Genomic DNA, 18,387 nt, shown 5'->3' with positions numbered 1-18,387 from the left:
CTCATTTTCTTTCTTATGTATGGCCTCATATTAATTTCCAATATTGGGCTTCCTGATGAACTCTTTTTGGCGCATTGTGATAACAAAATTCTTTACTACGTAGGAAACCTTTGATAAAGATTTACTCTAGAATTTTTCTGGGAAGTAAGCTCAAACTTGAGATTGCATTCTTTCTAGGATTCACTTTCTAATTTACCCTCAACATTTTTTAAAAAAAGATTTTATTTATTTATTTGAGGGAGAAAGTGCATGCAGGCACGTGCAGGAGCAAGAGGGAGGGGCAGAGGGAGAAGGAAAAGCAGATTCCTGAGCAAGGAACCTGATGTGGAGTTCAATCCCAGAACCCTGAGAACATGACCTGAGCTGAAGGCAGATTCTTAACCAACTGAGCCACCCAGGCGTCCCTACCCTAAACATTTCTGTCAGTGGTTCAGTGATTATTTTTAAATTAAAAAAAAAAAAGTCTGCTTTTAAAAAGTTCTGGTTAAGCTTTTTTGGAGGTGTGGATAAAAGTCTACTTTGTGGTTGTTTAAGCAATGTGTTTCTACTTTGTGGTTGTTTAAGCAATGTGTTTCTGATCTATAAAAGTGTGTCCTTGCAGGGCTCTTTTTAAGGATTGAATGAGATAATTTTTGTATTTGTATACTTATGATTATTTTTATTGTGTACACCGATTCATTTGGGAGTGATACTGGATGTCCTGACCTATGGTTTTACATTAAAAAAATCCAGTATTGGTTTATTTCCTTCTGATTATTTTATCTCCACGCATAATACATTTTAAAAACAAACTCATATTGACCATTTTTCTAAATCTCTAAGTATTCCTTCAGAACTAATGATCATTATTTAATTTTATAATAATTTTTTCAATCACATCCCTGTTGTTGCATATTCAGATTGTTTTCAAGTATTTTCTCATTATAAATAGTACTAAAACTGTATTTAAACCTTTGTTTACCTCCTAGGTGAAATTACTAGGACAGAGAACATTTTTATGGTTTTTAATTCTTTTAAAATTGTCCTTCACATATTTAATCTCTCTAATAATGTATGCAAGTGCTCATTTCACTATAACCTGGGCAATATTGGGTCTTATCATGAAAAACAAAACTCAACAATTTTGAACACTAGGTGACTAGAGAAAAATATTACCTTTAGTTCTTTAATGGTTGAGTTGCACATTTTTTGCTGTTGTTTAGTGACTCTTTCATGAACTGTCCTTTGTGCACAGTTCAATGGCATTTATATATGTATTTTTTGTTGATTTGTTAAAAGTTTAAACATAATAGGACATAATAATTTTATTCATTTTCCAAGATTTTACTTTTTTTTTTAAGATTTTATTTATTCATGAGACACACACACACACACACACACACACAGAGGCAGAGACACAGGCAGATGGAAGAGCAGGCACCATGAAGGGGGCTGGACATGGGACTTGATCCTGGGTCTCCAGGATCACGCCCTGGACTGAAAGCAGCGCTAACTGCTGAGCTACCGGGACTGCCCCAAGATTTTACTTTTTAATGGTTTTTAAATTAATATAGAAGCCTTGTAAATTTGAATAACTAAAATTGCTTTTTTCCTTTCTAGTTTTTTTTTGTTTTTATACTTAGAAGAGTTTTTTCTTCCTAAAAGTTACAGATTTCAAAAGTATTTTTAAAGTATTTATTTATTTATTTATTTATTTATTTTTAATTTTCTTTTTTTTTAAATTTTATTTACTTATGATAGTCATACAGAGAGAGAGGCAGAGACATAGGCAGAGGGAGAAGCAGGCTCCATGCACCAGGAGCCCGATGTGGGATTCGATCCCGAGTCTCGAGGATCGCGCCCTGGGCCAAAGACAGGCGCCAAACCGCTGCACCACCCAGGGATCCCCTCAAAAGTATTTTCTTCCAGTCTTTTATTTTGTCATTTAATGCTTTAAAATCATCCATCTGGGTTTGGTTTTACTTTGAATAAGATATTTTCCCCCAATTTATTTTTATTCTTATTTATTTTTATTTAAAAAAAGATTTTATTTATTAATCCCCATTACCTATTTAAATACATTCCCCCACCCACATCCCCTTTAGTAATCCTCAATTTGTTCTTGAAGAGTCTGTTTCTTGGTTTGTCCCCCCCCATCTTCATTTCTTAAATTGGTTGCAAATGTTAAGATTTTATTCTTTTTTGTAGCTGAGTAATATTCCATTGTGTGTGTGTGTGTGTGTGTGTGTGTGTGTGTGTGTGTACACCACATGTATATCCATTCATTGGTCTGTGGACATTTGGGTTCTTTTTTGTAGCTGAGTAATATTCCATTGTATATATATACCACATGTATATCCATTCATTAGTCTGTGGACATTTGGGCTCTTTCCATAGTTTGTTGATAATGTTGCTGTAAACATCAGGGTGCACATGTCCCTTCAGATCAGTATTTCTGTATCCTTTGGGTAGTAGTGCAATTGCTGGATCATAGGGTAATTCTATTTTTAACTTTTTGAGGAACCTCCATACTGTTTCCAGAATAAAATCAGCATTTCTCTTTAGTGAAGGTAATCAGTCTGCTCTGATTCATTTTTTATAGAATAATATAATCTGCTCAGCCTGTTTCCACTGAACATTTGCAGTCCTCATCTCAAGATAGATTTCTTGATGTATTACATAGGACCAGAGTTCTGTATAATTCCATGATGATTTCTGTATGTTCATATTTTCATATATGTACATGTACATGCTTTGCCTTTTTACTCTCATGTAGTTTCCATGTTTTAAGTGTTTGTTTACGTTGTTGGGTCATTTACTATTAAATCATCCCAGCTCTTTCACCCTTGATGAATAAAACCCATTATGGGAAGTAGAACATGACAGATAGAAAAGCCTTCTTTATTATTGTTATGGGAGAAAAATATTAATATAGAATTTACAAATCCAGGATCATTTGAACCTCATATTTATAAACTAGATTGTAATTTATACTTTTTTTAAAGATTTTAATTATTCATGAGAGGCAGAGAGAGAGAGAGAGAAAGAGAGAGGCAGAGACACAGGGAGGGGGAGAAGCAGGCTCCATGCCAGGAACCCGATGTGGGACTCGATCCTGGGTCTCCAGGATCACGCCCTGGGCCAAAGGCGGCAATAAACCACTGAGCCACCGGGGCTGCCCTGTAATTTATACTTTAACTGTCATTATCCAGTTATGGATTCTAGTTCTGTTTCAGTTAGCTACTGTTGGCTTGATAAACCACCCCACAACTTACTGTGGCTTATAGCAGGTAGAGCTCAGCAGGAACAATTCATTTTTCTTCCGTGTGGTGTCAGCTGGGTTTAGCTGGTGGCTGGTGGAGTAGTGTAAGATAGGCTTTAAAACAAATTTTTTTGGGGGAGCCCAGGTGGGTCAGTGGTTTAGCGCCACCTTCGGCCCAGGGCCTGATCCTGGAGACGCGGGATCGAGTCCCACATCGGTCTCCCTGCATGGAGCCTGCTTCTCCCTCTGCCTGTGTCTCTGCCTCCTTTTCTCTGTGTCTCTCTCATGAATAAATAAATCTTTAAAAATTTTTTTTGTATTTTTTTGACATTTTAAGTTGTTTTACTAAATAATTCTAGTAAAATAGTCTTATTCACCTGTCTGGTACTGGCTGTAGGTTGGGGTACCTCGATTCTTCTCCATAGGGTCTCGACTCCTTATTTACATGGTGGCAGGAATCCACAGGGCAAAGGTAGAAGCCATCTAGGTTCTTAAAGCCTTGAGCTTCTGAATTTGTACCACACTGTGCCACATCCTTTTGGCCAAAGCAAGTTACAGAGCTAACCCAGGTTCATGTGGTGGAAAAGAGGACATCTTAACGATGGGAGGAGCAGTGACATCCTATTACAAAAAAACAGAGGCATGATTGTGGATTATTATTAAGATCTGTTGCAATTGAAATGTAACTCTTTATATGATAGTAAATTTCACACCCATACTGATTCTTACCTACCGATTCACACAATTGAAAACAATTTGGTTAAAATTTTTTGTCATGAAAGAAAGCTGGACTCCTAATATGTTATTAAGTTCTTAATTAATTGAATTCTTTTTTATATTGTTTATCAGTTTTCGTACTTCAAAGTGAAAGCACACCACAACTTTAAATTATTTTTGTTAGAGATAGCTAATTCCTTTTTAAATATTTATTTATTTTTTTAGAGAGAGAGAAAGAGAGTATGTGTGTTTGATGAAGGGTGGGGTTGAGGGAGGGAAACTCCTGCCGGAGTACATAGCCTGACTTGGGACTTAATCTAATGATCCTGAGATCATGACCTCAGCCCAAATAAAAAAAAGTCAGATGCTTAACCACCTGAGCAACTCAGGCACCTCAGTTCATTCATTTTCTGAGTAAATGTAGGAAAGAGTTTCTTGCTGGAGTTCCTGTGCCTCAGTTTCTAGTTTGTGGGCCATAGAATTTTATATATAGTGTTGTAGAATCTGATACTATTCTAATATGATAATGGATGTCAAAGTGCTATGTACGTTTTAAAGCGTGATTTATAAAATGTTCACCAATGTATTTGGTCTTTTTAACAAGAAAAAATATAGTTTGCCATATATAAATGTAGCTAATAATTATAGACTTCAGTTTATATAAAATTTTAGGTTAGTTAAGAATAAGTATGCTGAAGTCACTTTAAAATAACATACTAGTAATGCTATATTACTAGTATTATTTATAAAATAAGAATATGATCAGAAGGAATGATCTTTTTATTTTTGCCAAGTATCCATTAACATTTTGAATTACTAAACAATTATGAAAGAAACTCATTTTTATTGTGTGTATTTGTGTGTGTGTGTGTATATGGTTTATGATTTAAATTTAAATAGGATTTTATTTCTATTCATTTCTAGAAATATAAAGAAAAGGACAAACACAAACAAAAACACAAGAAGCAACCAGAACCATCACCTGCATTGGTTCCTTCTTTGACTGTTACGACAGAGAAAGTAAGTTTTAAGTGCCAATTTTGTTTTTTATAAGAACTAGTTATGTGCTGGCTTTTACCTTTAAGAACTATTGTCATTCTCAGTCCTGGTTCCCTTTAACTTTTCCTACCTCTTTAACCCTAAATTAAGCACTTTAGGATTCCCATTTCTTAGTCCTTTATCCCTCCTTCTGTTCATTCTACATTTGTTTTTGAAAAATATTAAGTAAGGCTAACAACTTGAGGGGCATCATTGAGTTTAAGAATTTGGACTGTAAAATGGGTTTTGTCCACCTGTGATTTTGAGTTCTGGCTTCAAAACTTAATGAGCTCTTAGGTTAATTAACCTCTTTGTAACTCAGTTTCATCATCTATAAAGTGGGTGAAATAATTACTAGAATTGAGTAATATATGTAAAGCAATTACATTATCTAATTCATAGGAAGCAGAGTAAATGTTAAATATTATTAAGATCATTATTTGCCTAATATGAAAATAAATGGAGACAGAGAAAGAGTGGGGACATAGTTAGCAAGGGAATGAAGAAGATACAATAGGAGATGAGGCTGGGCAAGGGGCCAATCATAGTCATGCAGGGCTCTATAAACAGTGGAAGGACTTGTTTTTTTTAGTTTGGGTAAAAAGTAAGCCACTGGTGCATTCTGAACTGAGATACAATATGCTCTGATTTGGGTTTTGTAAGGTTTTTTGGCTGCTTTGTTGTGGATGGACTGTAGAAAGTCAAGGATGAAAGAAGCAAGGAGGCCATTAAATTATTACAATAACGCAGAGAGAGATGGTGTTAACAGTGGAGATGGTGAGAGGTTATCAGAAAGTAGAACCCATGTAACTTTCTCATAGAGAATATGAGAGGTGTGAGAGAAAGAGAGGATCTAAAGAGGAGTCCAAGCGTATTGGGCCAGATAACTAGAAGGAATGTAATTGCTGTTAACAAAGATGGGAAAGACTACAGGTGTGGTAGGTTGAGGGTAAGATGAGAAATTCAGTTTTGGATATGGTATTTGCATTCTCCTGCTGTCAGAAGAAATTTAGCAGTTAAAAACAGTTTAAACCTATTATCTTCCTGTTCTGGAGGCTAGAAGACTGAGTGAACTTGGCTGGTTACTCTCAAAATGTGAAACCAAGGTGTTGGATGCCCCAGGTTCACTTGGGAGCAGGTGCTTCTGAGCTCATTCAGGTGGTTAGATTTATGCCCATTTCCTTTCAGGCCTTCAGTTGGGGTCTGCTCTTAGGTTCTAGAGGCTCTCTTCAGTCCTTGCACATGGGTCCCTCCATTTCAGAGCCCTCAGTGGCTTGAATCTTCTCACCCTTGGAATCTCTCTGACTTCTGCATCTCTTCTGCTCTGGCCAAAGACAGTTCCCTTCTTTTAAGGGTTAATGAGGTTAGATTGAGCCTACCTGAAAAATCCTGGATAATTTTCTTGTTATAAAGTATATAATTTAGTTATATCAGCAAAGGCCCTTTTGCCATGTAACATAACATATCACAGGTTTCAGGCGTTAGGATGTGGACGTCTTGGCAGGGCTCTTCTGCCTACATTAGGGTTGAGATATTTATGAGACATCCAGGTAGGAATGTTAATAGCCAGTGGCATGCATAGTCTGGCATTTGGGAAAGAGGTCCAGACTTGAAATATAAATTTGGGAGTTGTATCTGTATAGAGTTTACTTAAAGCCATAAGAGTGGGTGCCAGTGAAGGAGTGAGTGCAGGTAGGGAGGAGAAGAGGTCTTAGAAAGCCCCAGGACTGCCAGTGTGGAAAGATCTGGGAGAAGAGGGAAAACTAGTAAACAAGACTGAGAAAAGGAGACCAGGGTTTGGTAGAAAACCAAGAGGATGCGAATATGCTGGTAGCCAAATTAAAGAAAAGAAAAAAAAGTTAACTGTGTCATAATAATATGAGGATTAGCTGTCATGTTTAGTCATATGGTGACATAAAAGTTCTAGTTTGAACTTTTTAGAATGATAAAAATGGTAACATATAGTTATGTACACTTTTAAAAATCTGATTCCTTTCAATAACCATAAGTATTTTGAGATTTTTTCCATGTTGTATGTATCAGTAGCTTATTTCTTTTTATTGCTTATTTTCTATTATATGGACATACCAAACTGATATCCATTCAGTAATTGATGAACATTCAGATTGTTTTCCAGTTTTTGGCTATTACAAATAAAGCCTACTTTATACAGACAGATTTTTCTTGAATAAATACCAGGAAGTGGAGTAACTGGGGTCACATGGTAAGTGCATCCTTAATTTTTTAAGACACTACCCCACTATTTTCAAGATAGTTGTACCATTCAACTTATTCTGTGAGTGGTAAACCAGAGTTCCTATTCCTCTGCCTTCTCTGCAACATTTGGTATGATCAGTCATTTCAGTTTTAGCATTTCTAGTGGATATGCACTAGTTCCTCATTCAGTTTGCATTTCTTTAATGACAGTATTGTGTTGAACATCTTTCCATGTGCATATTTGATATTTTATAAATTTTCTTTGGTGAAAGTCTGCTTAGATCTTTCAATTACCTGCCCTTTTTAATTGGCTTGCTTTCTTAATACTGCATTTTGTGAGCCATTATATGTTCTGGGGGCAACTCTTTTACCAGATACATTATTTTTGCAAGTATTTTTCCCATTCAGTGGCTTAAGCAGACAATTTTTTTTAACCCAACGTGGAGCCCCAGTGCAGGGCCTGAATCCACAACCCTAACATTAATTAAATGTGTGTGTGTGTGTGTATTTTAATGTTTTCTTCTGGAAGTTCTGTATTTTAATGTTTTGCCTTTAGGTCTATGGTCCATTTTGTGTTAATTTTTGCATATAATGTGAGTTATACATCAAAGTCCACTTATTGAATGACTTTTCTACTGAATTATAGATATCCAGTTTTTCTTGACCCACATGTGGAACATATTATCCTTTCTCCACTGACTTGCCTTTAGCCACATTTGTTGAAACCCATTTGACCATATATGTATCAGTGTATTTTTGGACTCTGTTCTCCCTTGATCTGTTTGCTTTTACATTCAGTTCCACACTATCTGGATTACTGTAGCTTTATAATACCTTAGGTCAGATAGGATCCATCTTCCAACTTTTTTCTTCTCTTTGAAAATTGTTGTGGCTCTTCTAGGTTTTTATATGAATTTAAGAATCAGACTGTCACGTTGTAGAAATAAAACTGCCTGTATTTTGATTCAAACTGCATTGAGTCTACAAATCATTTTGAGGGAGAATCGATGTCTTAACAATATTGAGTTTTCTGATTCATGAACAGAGTACATCTCTTATTTAAGTCTTTGCACACTTGTTAGCAACAAGTATGCAGATTTTATACATCTTTTTTCAGTTCTAGTTTCTGATTGTTCCATTCTAGTATATAAAAATACATTTAAAAATTATTTAATATTTGGTGTCTTGTAAACTTGCTGAAAATTTATTTTGAGTAGCTTATTTGATTCCATGGGATTTTCTTCATAGATGATCATGGCAACTACAAATAAGATAGTTGTACTTTATCCTTTCTGATCTACTCTTTATTTCTTATTATATTGTTAAATATAAGTGGTGAGAGTGAGCATCTTTGCTTTTGTTCTTGATAATCTTTTTTTTTTCCCCCCAGATTTTATTTATTTTAGGATAGAGAGAATGTGGGTGGGGGATGTATAGAAGGAGAGGAGAGAATACATGCTGGATGTGGAGCCCCATGTGAGGGGCTTGATCTCATGACCCTGAGAGCATGACCTGAGTTGAAATCAGGAGTCCCATGCTTAATCAACTGGACCACCCAGGTGTCCCAAAGGGAAAGTAATCTTCTGATATTATATATGATGTTTAGGAAGTTGCCTTCTCTTCCTAATGTGCTGAGGATTTTTAATCAGCCATGGATATTAGATTTTGTCAAATAATTTTTCTACATATTTCATTAGATTGATATGATAGGTTTTTTTTCTTTTTTTCTTTTTTTTTTTTTGCTATCTTAATCTGTTAATATGGTGAATATTGATTGGTTGTGTCCGTCGTCCCATCACCCCACCCCCCTTTGAGTCAAACTTTCATTCCTGAGATAAATCTCATTTGGCCTTGATACATTGCCATTTTTGTATATTATTAATTCAGCTTTTTTGAAATGTAAAGGAACTTTTGCTCTGTATTCAGGAGGGATATTGGTCTGTAGTTTTCTTCTTTCTTTCTTTCTTTCTTTCTTTCTTTCTTTCTTTCTTTCTTTCTTTCTTTCTTTCTTTCTTTCTTTCATTCATTCATTCATTTTGAGAGAGAGAGAGAGAAAGATAGAGTTTAAGTGTGTAGGGAGAAAGGCTTGATCTCACGGCCCTGAGATCATGACCTGAGCCAAAGTCAAGGGTCAGTTGCTTAAACGACTGAGCCACCCAGGCACCCTTGTAGTTTTTTTTTAGAATGTCATTGGATTTTGTTACAAAAATAATGCTGGCCTCAAAGTTAGTTGTCAGATGTTTCAGTCTTGTTCAGTTTTCTGGAAGTTTGTCTAGATTTTGTATCAATGTTTGGCAGAATTTACTTTTAAAGGCATCTGGGCATAGAGTTTTCCTTGGGAAGGTTTTTAAACTATAATTCCATTTCTTTAATAGAGGGGTATTTAGGTTACTTGTTTCTCCTTGAGAAACTTTTGACATTTGTATCTTTTTTCCTAATCTAGGCTGGCTAGACATTTATGAATTTTATTAATCTTAAATTATTAGCTTTTGGATTCATTGATTTTTTTTTCTACTGATATTAATGTTTTGTATTTTAGTTTTCAATAGTTTTAGCTCTGATTTTATTTTTTCCTTTCTACTACTTACTTTGGGATTTACTTCATTCTTCTTTTTCTAATTTTTTAATGTATAAGATGATAGAATTTATTTGAGGCCTTCCTTTTTTTCCAATATAGGCAGTTTAAAAAAATTAATGAACTTTAACATGAATTTTTAAAGGTCTTATCTGTTCAGTAAGAATAGAATCATACTTTCTAGTTTGGAACCTGCAAATAATGCATGTTTTGCACTGACATTTTCATAATTACTCAACTTTGAAAATTTGCAAGTAAATTTGTGCATTTCCATTTTTGGGAAGTGAACACCCAAAAGAAGTTCTCATGCATAAAAATTAAAGAAGTGATAGGTAAATGGGTAGATTTAAGTGATGTGTGGATGGGGAAATTTTCCCTGGCAATCGAGTGGCAGGCAACTATCACGCGTGCTCTCTCTCTCTCTCTATTTCAGTGCAGCTTATTTGAACTTAAAAACAAAACTAGTTCATTTATTTTTTTTCCCACTCCCCACCTCCACTCCTGCCTTTGGCAACCAGTAATCTTTTGTTTTGTAGAGCAGTTTTAGATTCACAGCCAGATTGAGTGGAAAAGTACAAAGATTTACAGTGTACCCTCTGTCACCACACATAAACATCTTTTCCCACTATCAGAGTGGTATATTTACTACAATCTGTGAACCTACACTGAAACATCATTATTACCTAAAGTCTATAGTTGACATTAGGGTTCATTCTTTGTATTGTATGTTGTATTTTTTTGTGTGTGTTTTTACAAATGTTTAATGATATGTATCCATCTCTATAGTGTCTTACAGAATAGTTTCACTACCCTGCAAATCTCTGGGCTCTATTTATTCCCCTTTCCTTTTAAGCCCAACAACCAGTAATCTTTTTGCTGTGTCCATAGTTTTACCTTTTCCAAAATGTCACAGATGATTGGAATCATATACTATGTAGCTTATTCAGGTTGACTTTTGTAACATAGTAATATGCTTTGAAGTTTTCTTCATGTCTTTTTTTTTTTTAAACATCTTAAGACCTTTTTTAGAGCAGTTCTAGGTTCACAGCAAAATTGAGAGAAAGGTACTGAGATATCCCATATATCCCCTGTTGCCATACATATATAGCCTCCCCTATTATCAGCACCTTTCAACACAGTGGTAAATTTGTTGCTATCAGTGAACCTTCATTGACACATAATCACCCAAAGTTCATAGTTCATATTAGGATTCACTCTTGGTGTTGTATTCTATGTGTTGGACACATGTGGAATGCCATGTATCCACCATGGTAATTTCCTGGAGAATAGCACTGCCCTAGATATTATCTGTTTCCAACTTCTGCCCTCTCACCCTCCATCCCCTAGCAGCCATTGATGTTTTTACCGTGTCTACACTTTCACCTTTTTCAAAATGTCATATAGTTGGAATCATATAGTATGTAACCTTTTCTGGCTGGCTTTTTTCACGTAGTAGTATGCATTTAAGATTCTTCCGTGTCTTTTCAAGGCTTGATAACTGATTTCTTCTAGGGCTGAAGAATACTTCATTCACTGGATATACTACAATTTATCCATTTACCTACAAAAGGATATCTTGGTTTCTTCCAAGTTTTGGCAATAAATAATAAAGCTTTTATAAACATCTGTGTACAGGTTTTTGTGCCGATGTAATTTTTCACTTCCTTTGGATAAATACCAAAGAGTGTAATTTCAGGATAATATGGTAGGACTATGTTTAATTTTGTATAAACGCGCCAAACTGTCTTCCAAAGTGGCTAAATCACTTGGCATTCCCACCAGCAATGATTTGAGAGTTCCTTTTTCTCTCCATTCTCACCAGCATTTGGTATTGTCAGCATTCTGGATATTGGCCAGAATATCCTACTAGGTGTGTAGCAGTATCTCATTTTTTAAATTTCCTTCCTTCCTTCCTTCCTTCCTTCTTCCTTCCTTCCTTCCTTCCTTCCTTCCTTCCTTCCTTCCTTCCTTCCTTCCTTCCTTCCTTCCTTCCTTCCTTCCTTCTTTTCTTTTCTTTTCTTTTCTTTTCTTTTCTTTTCTTTTTTCCTTCCTTCCTTCCTTCCTTCCTTCCTTCCTTCCTTCCTTCCTTCCTTCCTTCCTTCCTTCCTTCCTTCCTTCCTTCCTTCCTTCCTTCCTTCCTTCAAGATTTTATTTATTCATGAGAGCCATGGAGGGGTAGAGAGGCAGAGACACAGGCAGAGGGAGAAGCAGGCTTCATGCAGGGAGCCTGATGTGGGACTCAATCCCGGGACTTCAGGATCACACCCTGGGCCGAAGGCAGATGCTCAACTGCTGAGTCACCCAGGTGTCCCCCACATTGTTTAAATTTTCATTCTGCTGCTGACATAGGATGTGGAGCTTCCTTTCTTGTGCTTACTTGCTATATGTATATATCCTTTGGTGAGGTGTCAAAGTTTCTGGCCCTTTTTAAAATCAGTTCGTGACTCTTAAGTGTTCTTTATATATTAAAGTCTTTTTTTTTTTTTTTTTTTTTTGAGTACTGCTGACACAATGTTACATAAGATTCAGCTGTACAAACTAGTGATTCAACAACTCTATGTCATGGTCTGCTCACTACAAGTGTAGCTACCATCCGTTACCATATAACGTTATTATAATACTATTGACTATATTCTCTATGCTGTATCTTTTAATTCCTATCACTTATTCTTTCTGTAATTGGAAGGCTGTATTTCCCATTCCTCTTTACCCATTTTGCTCATCTTCCCCTGCCCCTCCTCTTTGGCAACCATAAGTTTGTTCTCTGTATTTATAGGTCTGATTCTGCCTTTTGCTTTTTATTCATTTGCTTTTTAGATTTTACACATAAGGAAATTATATGGTATTTGTCTTTGACCTATTTCACTTAGTGTAATATACTGTAGGTTCATCCATGTTGTTGGAAACAATAAGCGTTCATCCTTTTATATGGCTGCATAATATTTCATTGTGTATTCCATCTTATTCCATTTCTATCTACCTATCTACATACATACATACACCCACCCCCATCTTCTTTATTCATGTATCAGTGGACACTTGGTTGCTTCCATATCTTGGCTATCATAAGTAAAGCTGGTATAAGTTTAAGATGTACATGTATCTTTTTGAATTAGCATTTTTTGTTTTCTTTGGGTACCATATACCCAGTAGTGGAATTATTGGGTCATGTGGTATTTCTATTTTTAATTTTTTTTAAGGAATAGAAAACTATATTGTATGTAAGTAAAAGCATTACTTAGTTGTCTTCTGAATTCTATTTTTAATTTTTCGAGGAACTTCCATACTGCTTTCCACTGGGGTTGTAACAATTTATATTCTCACCAGCAGTGCATGAAGATTCCTTCTTCTCCACATCTTCGCTAACACTTATATCTTCTCCTTTTGATTTTAGTGATTCTGATAGGTGTGAGGTGGTACCTCATTGTTTTTGGTTGACATCTGTCATCTTTTCATGTGTCTGTTGGGCATCTGTATGTCTTCTTTGGAAAAATGCATTTTCAGATCATCTGTCCATTTTTTCAATCACTTTGTTTTGGTATTGAGTTGAATAACTTCTTAATATATTTAGTATATTAACCACTTGTCAAATATATTTCAGTAGAGGTTACCCTTTTGTTGACGATTCCCTTTGCTGTGCAAAAGCTTTTTATTTTGATGTCGCCCCAATAGTTGATTTTTGCTTTTATTTCCCTTGCCTGAAGAGACATACCTAGAAAAATGTTTCTATGGCCTATCTTTTCTTCTGAGAGTTTTCTGGTTTCAGGTCTTACATTTAGGTTTTTAATCTGTGTTAAGTTTATTTTTGTGTATGGTATAAGGAAGTGGTCCAGTTTCATCCTTTTGCCTGTACCCATCCAGTTTCAGCACCATTTACTTATTTATTTACTTATTTAGATTTTATTTATTTGAGAGTGAGAGACAATGTATATGAGCAGGGGGAGGGGTGGAAGGAGAGGGACAGACAGACTCCCCTGGGGCTCCATCCCAGGACCTGAGCTAAAGGCAGATGCTTAACCCACTGAGCCACCCAGGTGCCCCTTTAGCACCATTTATTGAAGTGACTGTCTTTTCCCCATTGTATATTCTTGCCTCCTTTTCCATAGATTAATTGACCATGGAAGCATGTGTTTATTTCTGTGTTCTCTGTTCTGTTCTGTTGATGTATGTGTCTGTTTTTATACCAGTACCATAGCATTTTGATTATAACAGCTTTGTAGTATATCTTGAGATCTGGAATTGTGATACTTCCAGCTTTGTTCATTTTAAAGATTGCTTTGGCTGTTTGGGGTATTTTGTGGTTCTATACAAATCTTATTATTTGTTGTAGTTTTTTGCAAAATTGATCAGATAGGTCTTTTTCAAATATTTTCTAAGAGCCTTGTTTTTTATCTTTTCATTTTCTTTACTCTGTCTTTGACAGAGCAGAAGTTTGTAATTTTAATTAAGTTCAGCTTACTAATTCTTTCTTTCATGAATTGTGCTTTTGGTGTTAAATCTGGAAAGTCATTGCCAAACCCAAGATTCACTCTATTTTTCTCAAATTATTCTCTAGGGGATTTATAGTTTTGTGTTTTGCACTTAGATCTGTGACCCATTTTGAGTTAATTTTTGTGAAGGCCATAAATTCTGTGTCGAGATTCATTTTTTTGTATGTGGATATCCAATTCTGGCATTCTTTATTAAAAAGCCTGTCTTAGTTTCATCATTTTACTTTTGTACCTTTGTCAAAAATCAGTTGGGGTGCCTGGGTGGCTCAGTTTGGTTAGGTGGCCAACTCTTGATTTAAGCTCAAATCCTGATCTCAGGGACCTGAGATTGAGCCCTGTGTTAGACTCTGTGCTCAGCAGGAAAGTATGCTTCAAGATTCTCTCTTTCCTTGTACACCTTCCACTGCTGTTCTCTCTCTCTCCAAAATAAATAAGTAAATCTTTAAAAAAAATCAATTGATTATATTTATGTGGGTCTGTTTATGTTTCTTATTGGTTCCATTGATTTGTTTATTATTTCAACAGCACTCTATCTTAATTACTGTAGTTTTTTTTTTAATTACTGTAGTTTTAAAGGAAGTTTGAAATCGAATAATGTCAATACTTTACTTTTATTTTTGAACTTTAATATTGTGATGGCTGTTCTTTGTCTTTTGCCTTTTCATTTTTATTTTATTTTATTTTATTTTATTTTATTTTATTTTATTTTATTTTATTTTATTTTATTTTATTATTTTAAGATATTATTTATTTATTCATGAGAGACACACAGAGAGACAGAGAGAGAGAGAGAGACAAGCAGAGGGAGAAGCAGGCTCCATGCAGGGAGCCTGACGTGGGACTCAATCCCGGGTCTTCAGGATCAGGCCCTGGGCTGAAGGCGGCATGAAACTGCTAAGCCACCTGGGCTGCCCTCATATATGCTTTAGAATCAGTTTCTTAGTATCCATAAATAATTTCCTGGAATTTTGATTGAAATTGTATTGAATCTTGGGATGCCTGAGTGGCTTAGTTGGTTGAATGGTCAACTCTTTAATTTCGACTTTGGTCATGATCTCAGTGTCCCTGGATCAAGCCATGCACTAGGCTCCGCACTCAGCAGGGAGTCTGCTTCAGGGTTCTCTCTCTTACTCTGCCCTTCCTCCCACTTGTGCATTCTTTCTCAAATAAATAATTTTAAAAATTGTATTGAATCTGCAGATCAAGTTGGGAGGAACTGACATCTTGACAATATTAAGTTTTGCTATGAAGTTGGGATATCTCTTCATTTATTTAGTTCTTTGATTTTTGTTCATAGAACTTCTGTTCTTTTTCTCATATAGACCTTATACATATTCTGTTAGATTTAAACTTTAAGTACTTAATTTTTGGAAGTGGTATTGTAAATGGTACTGTGTTTTTAATTTAAAATTCCACTTGTTCATTGTTAGTATATGTGAAAGCAATTTTTTCTTTTCTTCTTTTTAAGGCAGAGGGGAATAGGGAGGGAGAGGGAAATAAAGTTTTTTTTTTTTTTTAAGATATTATTTATTCATGAGAAACACACAGAGGCAGAGACATAGGCAGAAGGAGAAGCAGGCTCTTCGAGGGGAGCCTGATGCAGGACTTGATCCAGGGACCCTGGGATCACTCTTTGAGCAGAAGACAGACACTCAACCACTGAGCCACTCAGGCATCCCAAGAAAGGGATTTTTTTTTTCTTTTTTAAAGATTTTATTTATTTATGAGAGACACAGAGAGAGAGAGAGACGCAGGCAGAGGGAGAAGCAGGCTCCATGCAGGGAGCCTGACATGGGACTCCATCCTGGGTCTCTAGGATCATGCCCTGGGCCGAAGGCGGTGCTAAACCACTGAGCCCCCCAAGGCTGCCCCAAGAAAGGGATTCTTTTTTTTTTTTTTTTTAATTTTTATTTATTTATGATAGTCACACACACAGAGAGAGAGGCAGAGACATAGGCAGAGGGAGAAGCAGGCTCCATGCACCGGGAGCCCGATGTGGGATTCAATCCCGGGTCTCCAGGATCGCGCCCTGGGCCAAAAGCAGGCGCCAAACCGCTGTGCCACCCAGGGATCCCAAGAAAGGGATTCTTAAGCAGGCTCCATGACCAGAGTGACATGGGGCTTGATCTCCGAACCCTGAGATCATGAACTGAGCTGAAGTCAAGAGATGGACACTTAACTGACTGAACCACTGAGATGCCTCAATTTTTCTTTTTTATGATAATATTTTATTCTTCAGTTTTTACATAATCACTTATTATTTCCAAGAGGTCTTTGGTCAGTAATTTTGGATTTTCTTTGTAGACAATTATGTCCTCTCTGAAAAAATAAACTTTTATTTCTTCCCTCCTAATCAGTGTATATTTTATTTTAATTTCTTGTCTTTTTATATAAACTAGGGCTTTCGGTATGATGTTGAAATGCAGTGGTAAGAGAGGAGTTTCTCACCGTTAATAAGCATGATGTTAACTCTTTTAAGTTTTTTGTACATGTTCATTACCAAGTTGAGGAAGTTCCTTTTATTCCTAGTTTGCTGAGAGTTTTTATTTTGAGTGGATATTATACTTTTTCAAATGCTTTTTCTTTTTTTTTAAAAAAAGGACTTAATTAATTAATTTAGAGAGTGAGTGTGCAAGTGGGAGGAAGGGCAGAAGGAGAAGGAGAGAGAATCCCAAGGAGACTGCATGCTGAGTGCAGAACCACCCAATGTAGAACTCAGTCTTAGGACCCTGAAATCATGACCTAAGCTGAAAGCAAGAGTTGGACACTGAACCAAATGAGTTACGCAGGTGCCCCAAATGCTTTCTTTTGCAACTATTCATATGACATACATTTTTTCTTCTTTACCTTGTGGATGTGATCGATTACATTAATTGGTTTTTGAATGTTGATCTAGACTTGCATTTCTGGGATAAATCCTACTTGGTTTTGGTATATAATTCTTCTTATAAATTGTTGGATATGATTTTCTAATAATCTATAGATGTTTTCATCTATTTCTTGAGAGATGTTCTGCTGTTTTCTTTCCTATAATCTCTTTGTCTGTTTTGGTATTAGAGTAATATTGGCCTCCTGGCATGAATTAGGAAGTATTTCCTCAGCTTATATTCTCTGAACAAGATTGTAGAAAATTGGTATGATTTCTTCCTTAAATGTGTGGTAGAATTTACCAGTGAGCCCATCTGGGCCTGGTGTTTTCTGTTTGGGGGGATTATTAATGATTGATTCAATTTTTTTAAAAGATTGTATTTTTAAGTAATCTCTACACCCAGTGTGGGGCTTGAACTCCCAACCCAGAGAGCAAGAGTCACATGTTCTACTGACTGAGTCAGCCAGGTTCCCCTCAATTTTTTTATTTTTTATTTTTTTCCCTCGATTTTTTAAAATAGTTTTGTTTATTTATTTATTTATTAGAGAGAGAGAGAATATGCACTAGTGCACACCAGGTGGAGCAGAGGGAGAGAGAAACTCATGCAGACTCTGCATTGAGCGCAGGGCCTGACATGGGGCTCAATCCCATGACCCTGAGATCACGATCTGAGCTGAACCCGATATTCAGATGCTCAACGAACTGCCAGCCAGGTGCGCCTTCCCACATTAACTATCCGTAGATTTTTGAAAGTGGTAACTGGTATGTAGGTAATCAGTGTATAGAACTTGTTTGGTGAATCTTCATCCTCATTACCATTTTCTGGACAACTGCACACAAATTCAGTATGGAACATTCCTTATTCCTTTGGCTCAGATGGGTTTGTTGATCCTGATGTCAGTGGGCACATGTGGAGTTCACATCCCCTTCATGGCAAATTTCAGAATCACTTTGAGTGCATGAGGGATACATTTCTTGAAACTCACTTTCGGATGTGCTTATGAATGTTGATGGTGTGTTTTCTGGTCACTACCTTGTTGCTGAAAGAATGGCCCTTCGTCTTGCCACCCTCTTTTGCAGGGGCCATTCTGCTGAGCCTTGGTTGGAAAGGGAAGAGTACAAGGTATTGTGGGAGAGGGAAAGCAGCAAAGCAAGTACAGCTTCCAGGGTGCCTAGCGTTGGGTGGAAGGGGAGAAGTGAGGCTCCCTCTAAGGGTTTTAATTGAGGGTTTTTTTTTATG

General features: G+C 36.2%; 1 protein-coding gene across 25 annotated transcripts in view; it reads left to right on the top strand.

Annotated features, from left to right (window-relative positions):
- Positions 1–18,387, top strand: part of MLLT10 (MLLT10 histone lysine methyltransferase DOT1L cofactor) — a 251,054-nt gene that overhangs the window by 155,834 nt on the left and 76,833 nt on the right. For all 25 annotated transcript variants that reach the window (XM_025463993.3, XM_025463999.3, XM_025463995.3 and 22 more), the window contains one exon: positions 4,883–4,978. In XM_025463993.3, the coding sequence (XP_025319778.2) occupies positions 4,883–4,978 (96 nt within the window). The remainder of the gene's footprint in view (positions 1–4,882; positions 4,979–18,387) is intronic.

This window comes from Canis lupus, chromosome 2 (assembly GCF_003254725.2).
Source record: "Canis lupus dingo isolate Sandy chromosome 2, ASM325472v2, whole genome shotgun sequence".
Classification (NCBI taxonomy): Eukaryota; Metazoa; Chordata; class Mammalia; order Carnivora; family Canidae; genus Canis; species Canis lupus.
Note: the sequence above shows the minus strand (reverse complement) of the source record. Positions and strands in the feature narration are given on the sequence as shown.